General features: G+C 34.4%; 4 protein-coding genes across 6 annotated transcripts in view; 3 read left to right on the forward strand and 1 right to left on the reverse strand.

Annotated features, from left to right (window-relative positions):
• LOC110609102 (cystathionine gamma-synthase 1, chloroplastic) overlaps positions 1-3,248 on the forward strand; it is a 4,458-nt gene extending 1,210 nt beyond the window's left edge. The window contains exons 3-11 of one of the 2 annotated variants that reach the window (XM_021748444.2): positions 1-44; positions 134-302; positions 546-605; positions 687-890; positions 1,024-1,110; positions 1,396-1,503; positions 2,071-2,166; positions 2,261-2,379; positions 2,766-3,248. The exon at positions 1-44 is cut by the window's left edge and continues 30 nt beyond it. In XM_021748444.2, the coding sequence (XP_021604136.1) occupies positions 1-44; positions 134-302; positions 546-605; positions 687-890; positions 1,024-1,110; positions 1,396-1,503; positions 2,071-2,166; positions 2,261-2,379; positions 2,766-2,889 (1,011 nt within the window). In that variant the 3' untranslated portion in view covers positions 2,890-3,248. The remainder of the gene's footprint in view (positions 45-133; positions 303-545; positions 606-686; positions 891-1,023; positions 1,111-1,395; positions 1,504-2,070; positions 2,167-2,260; positions 2,380-2,765) is intronic. The other variant, XM_043953967.1, reaches the window with a different exon arrangement.
• Positions 3,249-5,359: 2,111 nt separating this feature from the next.
• On the forward strand, positions 5,360-9,525 carry LOC110609758 (SPX domain-containing protein 4). The gene is made up of 3 exons (XM_021749548.2): positions 5,360-5,859; positions 8,443-8,608; positions 8,840-9,525. The coding sequence occupies exons 1-3, from the start codon at positions 5,560-5,562 to the stop codon at positions 9,328-9,330; spliced, it is 957 nt and encodes a 318-aa protein (XP_021605240.1). The 5' UTR covers positions 5,360-5,559; the 3' UTR covers positions 9,331-9,525.
• A 78-nt stretch (positions 9,526-9,603) lies between these two features.
• LOC110609757 (phosphate transporter PHO1 homolog 9) lies at positions 9,604-13,825 on the reverse strand. Of its 2 annotated transcripts, none has more exons than XM_021749547.2 (13): positions 12,916-13,825; positions 12,481-12,817; positions 12,354-12,402; positions 12,203-12,274; positions 11,972-12,101; positions 11,755-11,836; positions 11,414-11,672; positions 11,218-11,322; positions 11,090-11,134; positions 10,839-10,988; positions 10,473-10,751; positions 10,223-10,362; positions 9,604-9,946 (listed from the first exon to the last, which is right to left on the reverse strand). In XM_021749547.2, exons 1-13 carry the CDS (start codon positions 13,505-13,507, stop codon positions 9,847-9,849), a joined length of 2,340 nt encoding a protein of 779 aa, XP_021605239.2. In that variant the 5' UTR covers positions 13,508-13,825; the 3' UTR covers positions 9,604-9,846. The 2 variants fall into 2 exon arrangements, with proteins under 2 accessions (XP_021605239.2, XP_021605238.2); XM_021749546.2 differs by having other exon boundaries at positions 11,755-11,875; positions 12,916-13,824.
• Positions 13,826-15,714: 1,889 nt separating this feature from the next.
• On the forward strand, positions 15,715-18,357 carry LOC110610036 (transmembrane emp24 domain-containing protein p24delta9). Its single transcript, XM_021749905.2, has 4 exons — positions 15,715-16,397; positions 16,591-16,800; positions 17,430-17,506; positions 18,010-18,357. Exons 1-4 carry the CDS (start codon positions 16,194-16,196, stop codon positions 18,152-18,154), a joined length of 636 nt encoding a protein of 211 aa, XP_021605597.1. The 5' UTR covers positions 15,715-16,193; the 3' UTR covers positions 18,155-18,357.
• The last annotated feature ends 547 nt before the right edge of the window (positions 18,358-18,904 follow it).

Raw genomic sequence — 18,904 nt, forward strand, 5'->3', positions numbered from 1 at the left:
CGCTATGGAAATCCAACCACAGTAGTCGCAGAAGAGAAGATAAGGTTTGTCTCATCTCCATTGTTAACGTGATCTTTTACACCTGTATGATTCAATAGCAAATAAAAGCATACTGCTTTTCTCTTTATACCAGTGCACTTGAGGGGGCTGAATCAACTTTGATTATGGCATCTGGGATGTGTGCTAGTACAGTCATGCTGATGGCATTGGTTCCAGCTGGTGGACATCTTGTGACGACCACTGATTGCTATAGAAAGACAAGGATATTCATTGAGACTATTCTTCCTAAAATGGGAATCACGGTATCAGTTCCACTTCTTTTATTCCTTGACTTGCTATTGCTTGTGCTCTGATTGTAAAAATGTCCTCTGTATCTTTGGTTCCTGCATAATTGAAAAGTTTTATTGCCTTTCTTTTGTATAAGTTGTGTGAAAATCGGGAATCTAAATTTACAGCTCTTAGCAGAACACCTTTTCTTTCTATATATGGCATTATATTTATTTTTAAATTTCTGATTATGATTTTGATCATTATTAATTATGCAGGCCACTGTGATTGACCCTGCTGATGTGGAAGCTCTTGAATCTGCACTTGAGAAGCACAATGTCGGTAGTAAAAGAAATAGTTTATTATGCTTTTGAAAGTTCTCTGACCATTATTTAATGACAGATTATAATTCCATGCAGGTTTCTCTTTTCTTTACGGAGTCACCTACCAATCCATTATTCAGATGTGTTGACATTGAGTTGGTTTCAGAGCTCTGCCATAGAAAGGGGGCTTTAGTTTGCATAGATGGTACCTTTGCAACCCCTCTTAATCAGAAGGCCCTTGCTCTTGGTGCTGATCTTATTCTGCACTCTGCAACAAAGTTCATTGGTGGTCATAATGATGTAAGTTTGAGCTTGTTGATCTTTTTTTTTTTTGTGTGGTTTGGTTGAAAGCTTGTTTGGTTTCTTAGTTAGAAGATACCAACATTTGGCTAATATTTTGTCCCAACGTATTAAACGCCACTACCTATTCCAGGTGCTTGCAGGATGCATAAGTGGTTCCGCAAAGTTAGTTTCAGAAATTCGTAATTTGCATCATATTTTGGGTGGTACTCTCAACCCGGTGAGTTGTCTTGATTAATTGGGCTTCTAGGCTATTTCTCTTAATTTCTTTATATCCTTGCCTTTTCAACTCATATCAATGATGTTATCAAGTTTGGAGGCGATTCAAATTGATGTATTGCTTTCTGGAGTTTGGACATTCAGTCTTTACGATAGAATGATGTCTATGTCTGTGTTTCTAAAAAGATGTTTGCATGATTGTTTACATAAATTTTAGATTTGCACTCAATACTCTCCTTGACAAATACCATCTAGTTATTCTTTCTTTTTCCCCCCCAAATAACAGAATGCTGCTTATCTGATCATCCGAGGCATGAAGACTTTGCATCTTCGTGTACAGCAACAGAATTCAACAGCATTGAGGATGGCCGAAATTTTAGAGGCACATCCGAAGGTATGTAGCTTTTTGTAAATTTTCATTTGACAAATTCCTGCAATATGGTTATAACTAATTGTTGCATATAAAGCAACTTAACTTGTCATTCTTCTTTTTTTATTTTGAAAGGAACTCATCATTCTTTGTTTATAGTGAATGAGCATATCAATTTTATAACTGTTGAGAATGGTAGCAATGAAGGGAATATTTTCCCTCATTTTTGCTCAAGTAATTTTAGATAATATGAAGCTTGATTTTACACCTAGTTTGTGTTTGTGTATCATACTTTCAATAATAGAATTATGTCTGTATGACTGAAACTGTGAAAAGTTGTGATAGCATACTGGGAAATTCTTACCGCAACTTTCAGTCCCCTTTGCCGTGACATTGAACATTAATACTTCTATGAGGGTACTGTAATGGGTAATCTTTTAGAATCAGGTGGCACCCTTAGTAACTCATGGTGTGGAACTTGAAAACTTTCAGAACACAATTTCTTTTTGGGAAGATAAATCATATACTTGTTTTCCTTGTGAAATTAAGCTATTCTATCCTTAAAATGAGAATTTGCAATGATATTGGCAGGTGAAGCGCGTTTATTATCCAGGCTTGCCTAGTCATCCTGAACATCACATTGCCAAACGGCAAATGACTGGCTTTGGTGGTGTGGTGAGCTTTGAGGTGAGCATTTTCGACTTCATGTGGCGATGGCTGGTATTGCATCTTTTGTTGTTTCACATAAGTTTTTTAAGTTCATGTATGTTTAATGGAGCAGATTGATGGAGACTTGATGACCACAATAAAATTTGTGGATGCATTGAAAATCCCATATATTGCACCATCTTTTGGTGGATGTGAAAGCATTGTGGATCAGCCAGCAATTATGTCTTACTGGTATGTTATAGCTTTATATATACTATTGGAATACTTAAATGTTGTCCTCAATTATTGAGTTTACTCACTTTGGACTCGGTGAATCTGTCTTGGAAGCAAATTTGGACTCCTCTTTATAAGGGTATATCGGTTAGAAAGAACAAGGCATAATTGGTTCAAGTAAAATGAAAGAGGGTAAAGGACCTTTTGTATAAAGTTAAAAGAACAAATTTTTGTCTGAATTATCCGTTGTACGAATCATGGACAGGCATAGAAAGTTGCAAAAAGGCTGTAGTCTGAGAACTTAACAAATGTTGGCCACAGTATAATACTGTAATAATTGTATGTAGATTTAATGTAATATGTACCTGTTTTCTTGTTAATTAATTTTCTCAATTGTGCTCCAGGGATCTTAGCCAATCAGAGAGGGAAAATTATGGGATTAAAGATAACTTGATTCGGTTCAGCTTTGGAGTTGAAGACTTTGATGATTTGAAGGCTGATATACTTCAAGCCCTGGAGAGTATATAGGGCGGTTCATCTGGACAACTTGGTGCAATTCAGCTTCAAAATCGATGCTTTGGAGATCTGAAGGATGAATAATCAACTACATGCTTGGATATTAGGCGCATCATCTATCCTTTTTTTTTTTTTTCTTGACGTTGTTATTGTTGTTGTCAATTTCGGTTATTTGGTGGTTCAATTGACGTTTAATCACCAAATTCTGTGTTTTAGTGTGATTGACAGATAACATAAGACATTATTTGTTGTTAATGTTTGTTCAGGCATTGTGATTTTGATAAGGACTCGTTGATGAATCTTTGCCAGTGATTCACTTCCAGTAATTTTGAGTTGGCAATGAATATAATAGGGTAGTCGCTTTGTTTCAATCAGGTCTCTCTCATGCAAATGCCTTCCTCAGTTGTCTAAGATTATATGGTTGCTTTGGATGGCTCCAAAACTCTAATATCTGGGTCGGCTTCGCTTATGGAGTGTTCATAAGCAACAATTCAAAAGGAACAGCGGCTGATGTTGTGAGCTGAACTCATTCCTCTTTTGTTCGATGTTTAGAACTTCATTGATGTCGTAGCACTAAGTGCCAGTAAAGGAATATATTTATTTTCTTGCTTATTCTTTTAGCTTACGGTTGAGAAAACTCTTAAATTGGGGAATAAACAAAACCTGGGACCACAAACTGGAAAAATTCCACCCTCTCACTTGGTCTTTTTTTAAAACTCAAAATGACCTGTAAGTTACACAATGAAACCACGGCATAATCTTTGTTTACCCTAATTCTAACGCAATTTGAATTTATGAATCTTTCCTTCGACTTCATAAACTTGAGCCTAGATAGAGAGATTTGAAATCCAACTTGTATTATTGAGATTTTGATATAAATTTCTGTCTAATAAAGATGCTAAAAATATATCATTAAGTCTTAGTGCTAAATATGCATTTGAAATTATATTTTCTTTTGATCGATATAAATCATATGTTCTTAAGATAAACTAATTTAAAATATACATTATTCAATAATCCATCTAATCAATATATGTTTTCAGCACTAAGATTAAGTTATTAAATTAAATTTTTTATATAAACTTCTGTTATCGAATTGCAACCAAAAGTTATTTTAAATTAAATTAAAATTAAACTTAAGTTAGAATTTTTATTTTAAAATATAAATTTTAATTATTAGATTTGATTAAATAAAATAAAATTCAATTTGATTAAAGTAAAATTAAACTAAAATCAAACTAAAATAAAGGATTCGTTATCCTTCAATTCAATTCCGAAACCTCAAACCTTCAGTTCCTTGGCTTACTAGTATCCTTTGATATTCGTGACGTGAAAAAACAGTAACACCCCTTTGACTTCAGTTTCAGTGAATGAAATTTGTAAATTGCAAGTGCTCCTAGTTAAAAAAAAAAAAAAGGTAAACTGCAATTTAGTCCCTTTGATTTAGTGAAATGTAACATTTTGTCCCTCTATTTTAAAAAACCTTCAATTTAGTCACTGTGATTTTTAAAAACTATGCCATTGGTCCCTCCCATTAGATTTTCAGTTAAATCACCATTAATTTTAATTAAAAGACTAAAATACCCGTAACAGCTTCTTCACTCCTGACCTCACCTGCTTCCTCCCAAATGGCCACTTCGGCATTCAAGTCCACCACCAAGCGAACCCCATTGCGAAATCCTCTTCTTTCAATCGATTGTTTTCTGCTTGTGTTTTTAATTCTCCACATGTCAATATCCGGTGTACTTTGGGGTATTGCAGAAGAGCTATGTCGTGGATGAGAGCGACGAGGAAATTGAGGATAAGGAAGGTCCACAAGCAGAGCCTGAAGAGGAAGAAGAGGAGATGGTGATAGTTTTCTTAGTTTGGAATTGGTGTGTGCTTGCTTGTTTTAATTGTTTAGTTTTGGGTGTACATGATATTTTACGGCTACTGTTTACATCAAAATGAATAAACCCAATACTGCCATCCGGAATGTCAATGCTGCTCTTGAGGTTGCTGTTTTCATTAGCTTATTTGCGCAGCTGCTTGCATGAAATCAAACACAGGAGGAGGAGGAGGAGGAGGAGGAGGGAACAAGGAGAAGAAGAAAAAGAAGAAGAGGAAGGAGAGAGAATGAGTATTTTAGTCTTTTTAATTAAAATTAACTGTGATTTAACTGAAAATCTAACGGGAGAGACTAATGGCATAGTTTTTAAAAATTACAGTGACTAAATTGAAGGGTTTTTAAAACAGAGGGACAAAATGTTACATTTCACTAAATCAGAGGGACTAAATTGCAGTTTACCAAAAAAAACAAAGATACTATTATCTGCACCTAGGAATAAACTCTAATTGACTTCATCATAAAAAATATTTAAAAAGGAAAAAAAATTAAAGAAAACAGAAGATGCCATCCACTGTAATGATGATACTGATATATGACCAAAATAGCATACCAAGGCCTGCACCATCTGAGCCTACATTGCTAAATTAATTCCCTTATCCATTCCCACTCATCCAATTCCTTCAAAATTGAAAATTCCTTCTTACCCTTTTGGACTTTTTATTTTCTTTTTCTTTTTTCTAATTAAAAACAATGTTTTTGCATATTTATATGTGCTAGTAAAATATGCAGAGAAAATCACCGTTAACACCTGCAACCCATAGAGATAATCAAGGAAGAAAATCCAAGCATAAGCAATGAAATTTGGGAAGGAGTTCAAGACCCACCTTGAGGAAACCCTGCCGGAGTGGAGGGACAAATTTCTTTGTTACAAGCCCCTCAAGAAACTCCTCAAGCAGTTTCCTCCAACTTCTGATGGCTCTCCCAATCTATTTCCGCCTCCCCCTGCCTCTGCTGATCATCCTCGGCCTGAGAGTGGTACAGACAGCTCCTTGGTGCTCCTCCAAGAATGGTTTATTAGGATTTTAAATGAAGAGCTCGACAAGTTCAATGATTTTTTTGTTGATAAAGAGGAAGACTTCATTATCCGTTTTCAGGTTCTTTTTTGCAATCACTATATTTGTTGATTGACATGGCTACATATTGTCTTATATATCTGCTTTGCGTATGTGGGTTTCTGATTTTCGTACATATATTTACTGGTTAATTCAATTTATTCCAATTTTGATGTGAGATAACTGTGGGATTGTAATGATATTTTCCTCTGACTTAAGTGGAGGTGTATACCATAGTCATTAACATGAGTCTAGAAAAATCCCAGCTCATTGATAAGCTTTTGGGTTTTTGTGCCTTCCTAGAATCTTTAACTTCTTCGGATAATCAGGGTATAAAGTATGGACATGAATGCGAATTTATTGGATGTTTGGAACTAAGACAAGTAGTGAAGGAATCAAGAATAGCAAGGCAAGTGGTATGCAGACGATTAGGAAGCATCGTCTCTAGTTCTAAATTCAAAAAGGTGTTTTTTTTCTTCTTCCTCTTCTTCTTCTTCTTCTTCTTCTTCTTCTTCTTCTTCTTCTCTCTCTCTCCCCCAGCCATAAGACAGTAAGAGTGGAAACCGAAGAGGCTTTGCCCATAGCATTACAAGAGGATGAATGAAGTTAGGAATGCTGTTCTGGTTTTTGGGTATCTGCTGAATCAGAGCAAATATACAAAGCATTGTTTTGAAACCAATAATTGTCAATTTGTCATAGATGCTCAATGGTTATATTGTTGGACAATCAAATTCACAAGGCTGGAATGAGAATGTTAGTTATAATGCCTGGCTAGTTTATTTATAAAAAAGTGCTTTTATGGGAAAAAATGATTTTAGGCAATTAGATTAGATGATTTTGCCATGTTCATTTGGGGAAATAATACACCAGATATGAGAAGCATTGCATTTTGAATTTTCTCTGAGGCTGAGCAAATCACAAGTGATAAAGTGTGAAAGGCATGGCATTGCAAGAAAATATCTGGTTGGGATTCGTAGATATACCAATAGTTGGGAATTATGAGTTTTTACTACTTGTTATTCTCAAAATGGAATCTCTGAAATGGAAATTTCATATTTCAGCATGTCTTTGAGATTACCTGCCTCCCAATATGTATTCAACCAGGTTAACCGTCGATCATGTTGCATGAACTCCTGCAAAGATGCAAACTTTAGGATACTTATCTAGCTTAATAATGGTCAAGTAGTGGCCCATAAAATTTCCATTCCTGATGCTTCAATTTGCAAAGCCGCTATGGCCTTTTTCAAGTTAGCCTTTTCTAGCATAGCAGTAACATGTATTCTCAAAGTTTTCCTTAGATTTTATTGATGCCAATAGGTCTCCAGGCAAAATAATAAATCCTTAATCAGAATATCCTGGACATCTGGCAAAGCTAGTTCAATTTTAGGATCAATCATTCAATGTTATGGAGTTTTATAATAGGAGGTTCTTGTCTTGCCATTGATTATTTTGAAGGCATGGTTTATTCCTCAAAGAAACTTCTATACCAGGGACCAAGTATTTGGTGTTTGGTACATGAATATAGATGCTCCTCGGAAAATTATTAGATAATCTCGGAAATTATTAGATACTTCGGTGAATCGGAAATTATTAGATACTTTGGTGAATCACCTCATCATGTTGAGGTGGTACACGAAACCAATAGTATTCAAATAAGTAACTAAAATAATTTAAATTAAATTTAACTTCCATATAAGCAGGAATTTTTAGTGTCAGTATTAGTTTAGTGAGTATTTCTAATTCTTTTTAATTATTTCATTCGTTCCATAATTTTTGTCCATCTTTCCTTTTCTAGTTATCCTAAAATTATTATCCATTTTTTTTATACTAAAGTAACATATAAATTGACTTTATAACTTTATTTAATTTTATCTTATTTTCAAGAAATCTCTCAAAATCTCTCTTAGTATTTAGTAAAATTTAATGTCTTTAAGATGGGTACAACTGAAAAGTTATTAACAAAAAATTTGTTTTTTCTTAATACGTGTGAAAAAGCAAAGTGGACAAAAATTATAGGATGGAGGGAGTACTTGTTACGATGCTATTGGCTTGGTGGACCAGCTTAGCATGGTGAGGTGGTACATCTGGAGTACCCAATAATTCTTCATGCTCCTTTCACTAATCTTCTTTATATGCTCATAGAAGCTTCTTTCAATTAGTCAAGTTTGCTGTACTCTATTAATTGCTTGGCTAGAAATATTTTGAGCATTAAATAGTGAGTGAGAAATTCTGTGCACTTATTTTTCATATTACATTCATATTCAGTACAGCAAGTTGCTATTCTGTTAAGGTATCTTGACTCTTTGTTGTACAGTATGACTTTGTTATATTGTTTTCTCCAACCCTAATGTAAAAATTCTCTATCAAAATGGTGTGAGCCCTTAGGTGTTTGTTGAGCATCCTGGTCAGATCAGATGCAGTTGGAATTAGGGTTGTGAGGCTTGTAAAGCAACTTTTGTTCTCTAATTTTTACATTGAATTATATTTTAACATCTGAACAAATGTCTATTGATCAAACCGTTGCTTGCTTTTTTCTTACGAAGGAAAACAAAATTCCTAACTGTAATTTTAACACAAATTACCTCAACTTTTTTTTTTAAATTTTCATATTTGCAATTATATCAGGAACTGAAGGAAAGAATTGAGAGTCTAAAGGAACAGAGCAGCAAGAATGGAGTTTTTACATCAGAGAGTGAATTCAGTGAAGAAATGATGGACATTCGTAAAGATTTGGTCACTATTCATGGGGAAATGGTGCTTTTGAAAAATTATAGCTCCCTAAATTTTGCAGGTATCTAGCTAATCAATTTATTTGTCCCTTCTACTCCTAAATTGTGTAGTTAGGGCTGTTCTCACTTTTCATAGAGAGACAGTGCTTCTAAAAAATTTTAGCTACTAGCTAAAACATAAGGTATAGTAGATATATATGTATGTAATATCTTGCTCTTCCATCTATTAAGAGTTGGTGAATTATAGTTTCTTACCTGTTCCTGAAATTATATTCATTTTTCTGCTTCTTTAGGGCTACTTAAGATTTTGAAGAAGTACGATAAACGAACTGGAGGATTATTGCGTCTACCTTTTACGCAACTTGCGCTTCGTCAGCCTTTTTTTACTACAGAATCTCTAACGGGACTAGTCCATGAATGTGAGGCAAATCTTGAACTCCTATTTCCATTGCATGCAGAAGTCGTTGAATCTACTAATGCTGCACAAAAGCAGCCAAATTGTGCAATGAATAAGTATAACCCAGCAAATATCTCATTCGAATCATCACCAACTCTTGGGGATGACACCATGGATATATATCGCAGCACCCTTGCTGCAATGAAGGCTGTAAGAGGCCTTCAAAAAGCAAGCTCAACCTACAATCCACTATCTTTTTCATCTCTCTTCAAGAACCAGGATGATGAAAACAATGGTGCTGTAACAACTGATAACTCAGTTTCAAACTCTTCAGCCATGCTACATAATGGTGAGGAGTCTGATGAAGAAGATGTGCGTTCTGTCTAAGAGCTTTTATATTTTTGGTCCAGTATCCTATCATTCCTCTTTTTTATCTTGTTTTCTTTTTATGAAACAAAGATTTGTCAAACAGCAATTAAGAAACTGTATAATGTCTCCTGCAGCAGTTTGTATTATCATTAGGTGCCAAATGTTTTAAGCAGCAATAAGTTACGAAATTGCAGATGCTTTTCTTGGCTTCTACAATTTTGAGGAAGCGTATTAGTAGCCTCATACAATTGAAAATGTGGCCTTTACTTTCCTTCCTTCTAAGTTAAGGTGTGACTTGCAGGTTTTCTGGCAACAAAATTGCAGTAAGAAGGATGTGAAAAGTACAAAAAAATGGGAACTCACAGGGCCACGTACTCCTCTCATGATATCCTGCTTGTGATCACACGGTTTACTTTCTCTTTTTTTTTTTGCCCCTTTTCTTTACAAATCTCTAAAAAATTAAAAGAGAAAAATAATATTGGGATGAAAGAAAATTGGGCGTCAATCCAGTGCTTTTCAATCATATTACTACGATCATACGCTCTTGTCTTCATCATCATCATAGTAGAAAGGGAATGGTACTGACTTAAATGCCCTGTACTTGCCAACATTGTTCAAGTGCTCATTCTCCAACCTGATAAATAAAATTCAAGCTTTTCCTGGTCAGTCATCTTAACTTGAAGTTACGTCCATTAATATTGTTTTAAAGATCCTGATTTTATTTATTTATTTTCAGAGATGAAAGGGCCACTCCAATCTCCCCCCCAGCATTAATGAAATTAGGACCATTGGATTTTGAGTTTTTTTATACAACTTCATAGTAAGTTCTTCCTCCTTTTACAATAATTCAGTATTAGCAGATAATTTTTCTGAAAATGAAAGGAAAAAACTTGGAGGATTTATATCCTACCTAAAGAAATTCCAGATGCCACGCCGAAGTATCTCCAAGCAGGCAACAATTGCCGTTAATGCTGTCCTATGCAGGACAGGTGCTTCTCTAAATCCCAACACTGTCTGCATCCAAGCAAGTCTTAACACAACATTCAAGCCCTGCCATTTACCAGAAGCTATTGTTACTTAGGAAGGAACCAACTACAAAACTGAAAAATGTTCTGTCGTCAGTTAGGAACTTTCAGAGACAGATTCACATGTTTCCTTACCATTGCTACAAAGTAAACACCTTTGTTTGGTAGAACAAGCTTGTCTCTAAGCCATGGATTTCCTGAATTTTGACGCAGAAGACCCCAGTCTATTACAATGTCCCAATATGTACTAATAATGGTTGCAAAACCTGAGGTGACTGCGGCCAAGATCTTCCAAATCATTCCCCTTTTCAGATCATAAAATGTTTTCACGACAACCGCAATAATAGTTGAAAAGAATTTTACTGAATTATACACTTGCATTGAGTCCCTTTCTTCAAAATATCGGCGAAGACACTAAAACAGTATAGAATGTTGTAAGTACCAAACCATTGTTGAAAAGGAGAAGGGAAAAGATTAGGAAAGAAATGCTGTCAGAGATACCTGAAGGAAACGGATCCAATATGGGATAATTGCAACAACAAAATAAAAACTTTCAAAAACTTTGCTTTCGTGGCATCTATTTGACCTCCTTTTGAAGTCTCCAAAACCATAGTAGCAGACATAGAATTCCAAGTTTCTGAATGCTTGCACCTGAAATTCAGTTGTGGTGAACAGAACAAATAAGGAAGCTGAGGAAACAACAGAAGTGTTTGGAATTTAATCTCCATTTTCAAGTTGGAACTGTTTCAAACCTGGCTAGTGAGCTGATCCGCCAAGAAGAAATCTGGGAGGACAACCTACAGAAACATAAAGGGAACAAAAATAAGACCACTCTCACTGAAATCCACTGTTATGTTTTTGGAAATCTTAATCTTATTACCTTATAAAGAGGAGCAAGTAAACAATGAAAAGCACATTGGATCAGGAAGAAGCGACTTGACCGGTAAATTATATTGAAAGGGCAGAATATTATTAGAAGCACAAGCTGCATTCAAACATCAGTTTAGGCTTAGAAGGCAAATATACACTTGATCAATAGAAATGATGATTCAAGCATCGGACTATAGAAAATTTACAGTAAGTATGCCCAAGGGTATTAATTCAATAATTGCTTTGAAGCTGCTTGTTCTTGGGTCCATCTCCATATCCAAATTTGAGAGGACACCACCAAGTGTAAGCACTGCCAGGCCTGAACCAAGAAGTAGGACTTCTCTATAACCCAATTCTCTTCCTTGCTTGAAGCCAAATATGAATGCATAATTGATCCTGTGTCGTTTCCAGAAGTATATATTTGCAGCATACAACATCATGTGCAGGACTATAAATCCAAACAATCTGCAACAGAGAGAAGCAAAATTATCATAGTAAACAGGAAAGTGGCATCCAATAATCTTATTAGTACTTTCCAACTACTTACGAGTACAATGGGAATATGTTTTCCATATACGTTGGACCTCCTGGACTATTGAGAACATCTCTAGCATGTATTAGCACAGCAACTGCAATCACAAGTGCCAAAGAGCATCCAGAGAAGAAACCTGCAGTTAGAAGCAGAGAATTGACGATACTAGACAGCACTGACAATACTTTTCCGGCAAGTCAAGTTTGAATTTTCAGTTACAAACTGATCTTACCCAATAAAAATGTGGTTCTATGCTTTTCCCTTTTAGATTTTGGTCTTAAAATGTTAATCCCTTTTCTATGATTCCCATTTGCAAAATGCTTAACGAAGGCAGCCTCCACCCTTTCCATGAGCTTAGTAACCTGCATAGGAACATTTTGAGACGAAAAAAGGAAAAAAGGGGGAAAAGACAGTGTCCAAAGCACAACTCATTCCAGCAAATATGACGAACTATTTGTCTTACCTCTTCAGAACTCCCCAGATAAGAAACGTCCACCATGTTTAGGTAAGCTTTCGATGCATTCCGTGAAGTGATCTGCAGTTAACACAAATTGGTACAATGGAATCAAAACTTGCAGCTAATATTTTATTATCAAAAGTAGAAGCTCTATTACCTTGTCATATTTTTTCATGATCTTGGAGAATGCTAATTGGTTCAAGAAGCTGCAACACCATTTAGTCGCATGGTCAGTTATACAAGTAAAACTCAGTCAGAACTCCAAGAGCACATCGCATTATTACCAGTAGCTTTTCAGAAGTCGAAGCTTTTGGTAGAAGACTATAAAAGCCCGAGCCATAAGCTCCTCTGCTTTCCTCAATTCTTCCTTGCTATAGGATAAGTCTGATTTCGAACTTGCAATGATATTTTTCATGGTAGATACAGGAGTTTCAGGTTCAACATTGATCTTTACATGATCCAAAACTTCTAATGAAGCTGGTCTAAATCTTTCAACGTTAGAAGTGGTTTTCCCCTGGCTACTGGAGGCAGAGTTCTCAGCATCACTGACTTTCTTATCATCGTCTGAATTTGTTTCAGTGCTCATTTCAACTTCTTGAATCACTTCCATATGGGACAATTCTTCAAATCGAAGAATAACGTAAATTTACATGTATAACCAAAAGACAAAAATAAAAAGAACAAAAAACTAATTATCCACAATAAGGATTTTCCCTAACCTGGGTTTCTAGTACTGCTATTGATAGGATGAACAATTGATGCGGTATTCAAGGAAACCCTGTTGGTGGCAAGATTCCCCATATTTGCTCCTGCAAGCCCTGGATTCTCCACCTTAATCCTTAGCGCGATTAAAGCATCCATTTGTCTATTCAAGTCCTCTGCCTCTGCCGTAACTTCGTCAACTTTTCCCTTGTAAAACTTGACCACCTTATTGAACTCATCGTCAAGCCTCTTAAAGAACAAAAGCTCACGCTCCCCTCCTTCCTCTGATGCATTCATAAACATGGTCTGGTAACGGCCTTCTCCTCCTCCCTCTTCTTCCATTGCGCTTATTAATATTACTTCATCTTCATTGGCATTCTTTCTTGGAGAGCCCCTATATCGGTTTGTGAGGCCACTGAAGGCTCTATAGAGAGATACCCTTCTCTTCAAAGAACCTTTTGAGGTTGCTGCTGCTGGCATGGAAGATGGAGTATTTCTTTGTTTGAATTGCAAGACCTCTTTTAAGATTTTCTTCAGATAGTTATAGTCCATATATGCTTCTTGCCATTCCTGTACCATCTGTGCTGCGAATTCTTTCCCAAACTTCATCTTACTCAGGAATCAAATGTTTCTGCTGATTAGCACAAATGTTGATGAACATAAAGTTAAAGACCTCTCAATGGATAATTGAATCACCAGTGTTGTTTTTCTTGGGTTTTTGTACTGTCACATGAAATGAAGGGCTAATCAAGAGATCATATAAAGAACTTGCAGAAACCACCTTCTTTACCATTTCCTCTGTAAGGATTTCCGCCAAGGCAATGAAAGTTTAGCCATTATTAAGGTTATCGTTAATTGCTTTTAAAAGACTACTTGAAGGCCTTGTCTACTTGGATTAACTCAATTTGATAATTTATGTATGTTTAAGTGAAAACTTTCAATTCAGGATTGAGAGAGATATCTCAGATTTTTCATATTCACTTCAATGCACTCGGTACGAGGTTAAACCTGATTGACCTCTAACTAAATTTTACAAGAAGTAAATTTTACAGAGGGTAAACCATTCGAATGAAATGTAGAGATGTAAGCCATTTCCTTTTTCCATTTTGCTCGGCCCATTACAGGCTGGCAAAAAGAAAGCCAGAGCCAATGTCATGTCTCCATCAGGTCGCAGACGACATTAAATATGATGCACTTCCAAACAAGCAATGTGGGACGCAACGTTGTAAGTTCAGAATTTTTTTGTGTCAGAAAGGTTAAAAATTTTAGAAGTTAAAAGAATATATTATATTATAAATTTTTATAAAAAAAATTAGGCTAAATGTAACAATTTATTAAAAATAAATTTATAATTTTAAGGGATAATAACTCTGCAGCCCATTTAGATCTATTATTGCTAACAATTATGTCACTAAATTTCCAAAATCTAGAGGAACTTGGAAAGGTTTTTTAAACATGGAAATAAATTTGATTTTATTGCGTAAATTAATTTAATTTTAATCAAATGGTTTGTTATTCAAACTCAAACATAATTCCCATTTCGTATAAAAAAAACCAAGCAACTCTTTTTCTAGTTATGATTTAATTATGCAAAATTTTATTTTGTTATTAAAAAATTAATTTAAACATCAATAACTTTACTTTCTTTTCAAAAAAATTTATTTAACTAATTAAAATTAAAATTAAATTAATAAGAAGCCATTTAAATTCAAGATTTCATAATACTAGAAATAATTTCAATTTATATTTGTTTTTATAATAGTTGAGTTTCGAGATTTTGATTTTTATTAAAACATACGAAGGTATTACGTCAAAATCTTATGATAACTCAGCACACTGGTATATTTTTAACAATGAAAATTTAATTTATTTGATTGAATGGATCAGTAGGGCCTGAACTCCTAGCATTCAAAATCAAACCTATAAAGATGCAGGAGAAAAATAAATAATCATTTGACAATATAAAAAAACAGTATCTATCTAACAATGATATGTCACTATCAAACATAGAAATATAAAAAAGAAAAAGAAAAAACCAAAAGAAAAATCAGTCACACCTATCAAAACCCTACACTCACTTTTGGATCATATTTTTGTTTTTCCATTCTAATCATTGAATGTAGAATTCGAATTTTAAACGTGTTTGGATGACAACAATGATAATACTTGTTGGAGAAAGAAGTTAATTCAAAAAAAAAACATTGGGGTAAAGGAAATTGGAAGGCCATTGATATCTGAAGGAAGCGATAAGAAGCCGTACTTTGGTTGTGTGGCATTGTGGAGCGAGCAGCACAGCACAGCAGCATCAATTAGCGTAAACCAGAAATTGTGAAGGTTGGATTTGGATGATTGCATTTTCCAAGGGGTCCACTCCATTATACGGCACGAGACTTGGTCCAGCTATCGACAGACAGCACGCGTTATGAATTTTTTTTTTTTTAAAAAAAAAATTATATTAAACCATTTCTTCTTATTATTATCCCAAATTCTGTTTCAAAATCATCCTTTTATTTCATTTTCATTAAAATTTGAACTCGAAATTTGTAGTCTTAGTATTATTTAATTTATTCATAATTTTTAAGTATTCATATTTAAAATTTTAAATATGCATTTACCCTTTATATTTCGAGAAAAGCTCACATTGTCGATCGTTTGACATAAATCTAGATTAAACAAATAGATTAATGTTATTTGAATTTAAGACGGTTTAGACAAAAAAAAAAAAAAAATTAATCACAGCAATTAATGAATAGAACTATTGATAGCTGACCAAAGCTGGTTAGTTCTTGTCGGGAAAAAAGAAAAAAGAAGTTGGTTGGTTCAAAATTCAAGCATAGATGGCTGCAAATGCCAAAGCAAATAGATGAAATTGACAGGTTATGTCAATGACAAGGTGTAACCTAACCAGAAGAACATTCTGCCATTAGCCATCGTAATTTAATTTTGGAAGAGTTCTCCTATTTCTGAAAAATTCTTTATTTCTTCTTCTATTTTAATTTAATAAAATTCTTTAAGCTCCACTACATTTGAAGTTTTTTTCTAAGTAATTAAAGTATGAATTAGTCATTTTTATTTGACTAATATATTTAGAATGTTTTTCAGTAGATGGAAAAATTGACACGTTTATAGAAATGTTAGTGCAGTGTTCTTGGGATCGGGCTCCGCTAACGGAAGCCATGCATTTCGTTTCATCTTCTCCGACGTGACACAAACAATATACAGAAACAGATCTCATTCTTATCATAGTCTCCAATACCTTCAATCTATAAAACCTTAATTCCCCAGAAAATCCCAAATGGCAAAATTAAATCTTTTCATTATAACAGCCCTAGGAATTCTTTTCACAATTGCAGAATCAATGCGGTTCGATCTGAATTCAGGCAATACCAAATGCATAGGAGAGGATATAAAGAGCAATTCAATGACTGTGGGAAAATATAACGTTGTTCTTCCCAACGAGGCTGATGCTATTCCTGATTCCCATAAACTTACCGTTAAGGTAAACCCCAATTTTATTTTAAGTTTCAACAGCAAATTTCATCATGTAATTTTATCTGGGTTTGTTTGTTTGTTTGTTCTTTTTTTTTTTTTTTTTTTTTTTGTTGGGCTAATGGAGAAAATGTTGCATGTTGAAGAAGAAGTATGATTCGTTATGATTCTAATTTGTTGGTGATTACGATGGTTTGGCATAGGTGACATCGCCATATGGGAGCACTTATCATTTTGGGGATCATGTGGATTCGGGTAATTTTGCATTCACTGCCGCTGAGGCTGGTGACTACACGACTTGTTTTTGGGCCGATGAACACAGGCCAGAAACTACAGTGACGGTTGATTTTGAGTGGAAAACTGGAGTTTCCGCTAAGGATTGGTCTAAAGTTGCTAAGAAGGGCCAAATAGAAGTGAGCTATGATTGACCTTTGATCTGTTTATATTCCAGTTATTTATTCGTTTTCTTGGAGGTTAGAGGTGTTTTAGAGTAGTAATTTAAAGAGCTGCTTTTATGCAATCTTTCTTAACAGTTTTAGCTTATGTCATCTGAGTATTTGTGCTTTTTTGTCTGGCTTAATAGACAAAATTTAATTTTCCTATAAATTTCAATGACATTGTGATTCTTATGAGTTATTTAAACAATGGGTATCAGATACTTCTGGGCTTAATTCATGCTGCTTGTCTGTATCTGATATGATCCAGAGCATAGGAATGTAAGACTGTTGGTAGATTGTGAACCAATAATGACTAGATTTGAACTCTTGAATTTTAACTAAGCCATTAATCTTCCATCAATTTTTTAGCTTCAAGATTTTGAAGGCTAACAATCTCATTTTGCCCATTTTAAATTGGTTTTGCTCTTCCAAATGAGGCTAAAGTTTTTTTTTTTTTTTTCTTGGAATGTAGGATGCTGGTTATGAGTGATCTTTGCTATTTGTAATGAATGCTGGAAGCTCATGAGCTTTCGACATCCTATTGGCCAACTCTATGAGATTTTAATGTTAAGATGTTAATGTGTGAATGTCATCTCTTGTGCTAGGTTATGGAAATTGAATTGAAGAAATTGTACGAAACAGTCACATCCATTCATGATGAGATGTTTTATCTTCGTGAGAGGTATGAATGCAAGAACTGGTCCTTATCTCCCTCCCTCCCTTTTTGTGGGAACACTTATGCTATGATTACTACAAGCAACATGTATTACTTTTGGATAGATAGGCATGGTACAACTGGCACTGTCAATACATTGTAGTTGAAATTTTATAGGCTTTGTTTGGAAAACAAAAATATTTGCAAGAGATGAATTCTTGAAAGTTTCTTGATTCTAAATAACAGGATAGTGTATTTGTTATGTTTTCCGCATGGAGAGGAGCAAGAACCATTTAGAGTCAAAATCAAGTTTTGAACCTTGAAAGCATAAATTTTAGATATGCTTTGTTTTGATACAAATCTTTCAATGTGGATAGTAGTCTTGGTAGGCCAATTGTCCTCTTAGTTTGTTAGCTGCTAGAGTTAAAGTTAAACAACACAGGCCTAGCTTTTTTGTATAAGAAAAACTTTATCCAATATCCGTTCCTTTGTAATTTTTAAAATTTTGGCCTTGTCTATTGATGTTTCAGGGAGGAAGAAATGCAACAACTAAATAGATCAACAAACTCCAAAATGGCTGCACTTAGTTTGCTTTCACTTGTGGTTTGCTTATCAGTGGCTGGTTTGCAGTTGTGGCACCTCAAGACATATTTTGAGAGGAAGAAGCTCCTCTAATTTTGCAAATGTTTACTATTTGTATCTTTAATTTTACATTTTTGAGAGCTGGATGTTATAGACCAATTTCCCAATGGCTGTGGTTGGTAGTGCAGAGCAATTAATATAAGTGAATATTTTATATTTCCCATTTTATCATTCTTCTTGGTCTTGTAATTTGAATGTTAATTCGTTAAAGACAACAACTTTTCTTTTTTCCTTCCCCAAGTTGAAGCATTTTCAATAGTATTCATGTCCGGATTTGCTCTGTTGACATACATTTACAAATGTTGTATTTGACAATTGGCAAGAGTTTAAAATAAGATAAAAATGGAAACGTATTCATGGTTATCTGATAAATCATAGTGGCAGTTTCATTTTATTTTTGGCATGACATTAAATCGTGGTATGATTCCTCTTAGAAAAAGGTGGCAAGGTACTTATTTGAGAATCAAACTTAGACTACCATATTCAATTTAATTAATGTTTTAGATACTTGAACATGCTAGGTTAGGCATTAACAAGTAATTAATGTGGATAGTTGTCGACTATTGTGATTATAAAATTTGCAGTCGATTTTCTTGGGAAAATCTAATGATACAAATATGCACTATTCTGATTATAACAAATTTCTTCTGATTATAATATATGACGGTAAGGGTAGTGAAGAAGCTGTTAGAGTTGATATATTTGTTGCTTCTTCATGTTCATATTTATTTTGAGGTAATTAATAGTACAGTCCACACGATTTTATCAAACGATAGTTTAGGC

Source organism: Manihot esculenta, chromosome 2, assembly GCF_001659605.2.
Source record: "Manihot esculenta cultivar AM560-2 chromosome 2, M.esculenta_v8, whole genome shotgun sequence".
Lineage (NCBI taxonomy): Eukaryota > Viridiplantae > Streptophyta > Magnoliopsida > Malpighiales > Euphorbiaceae > Manihot > Manihot esculenta.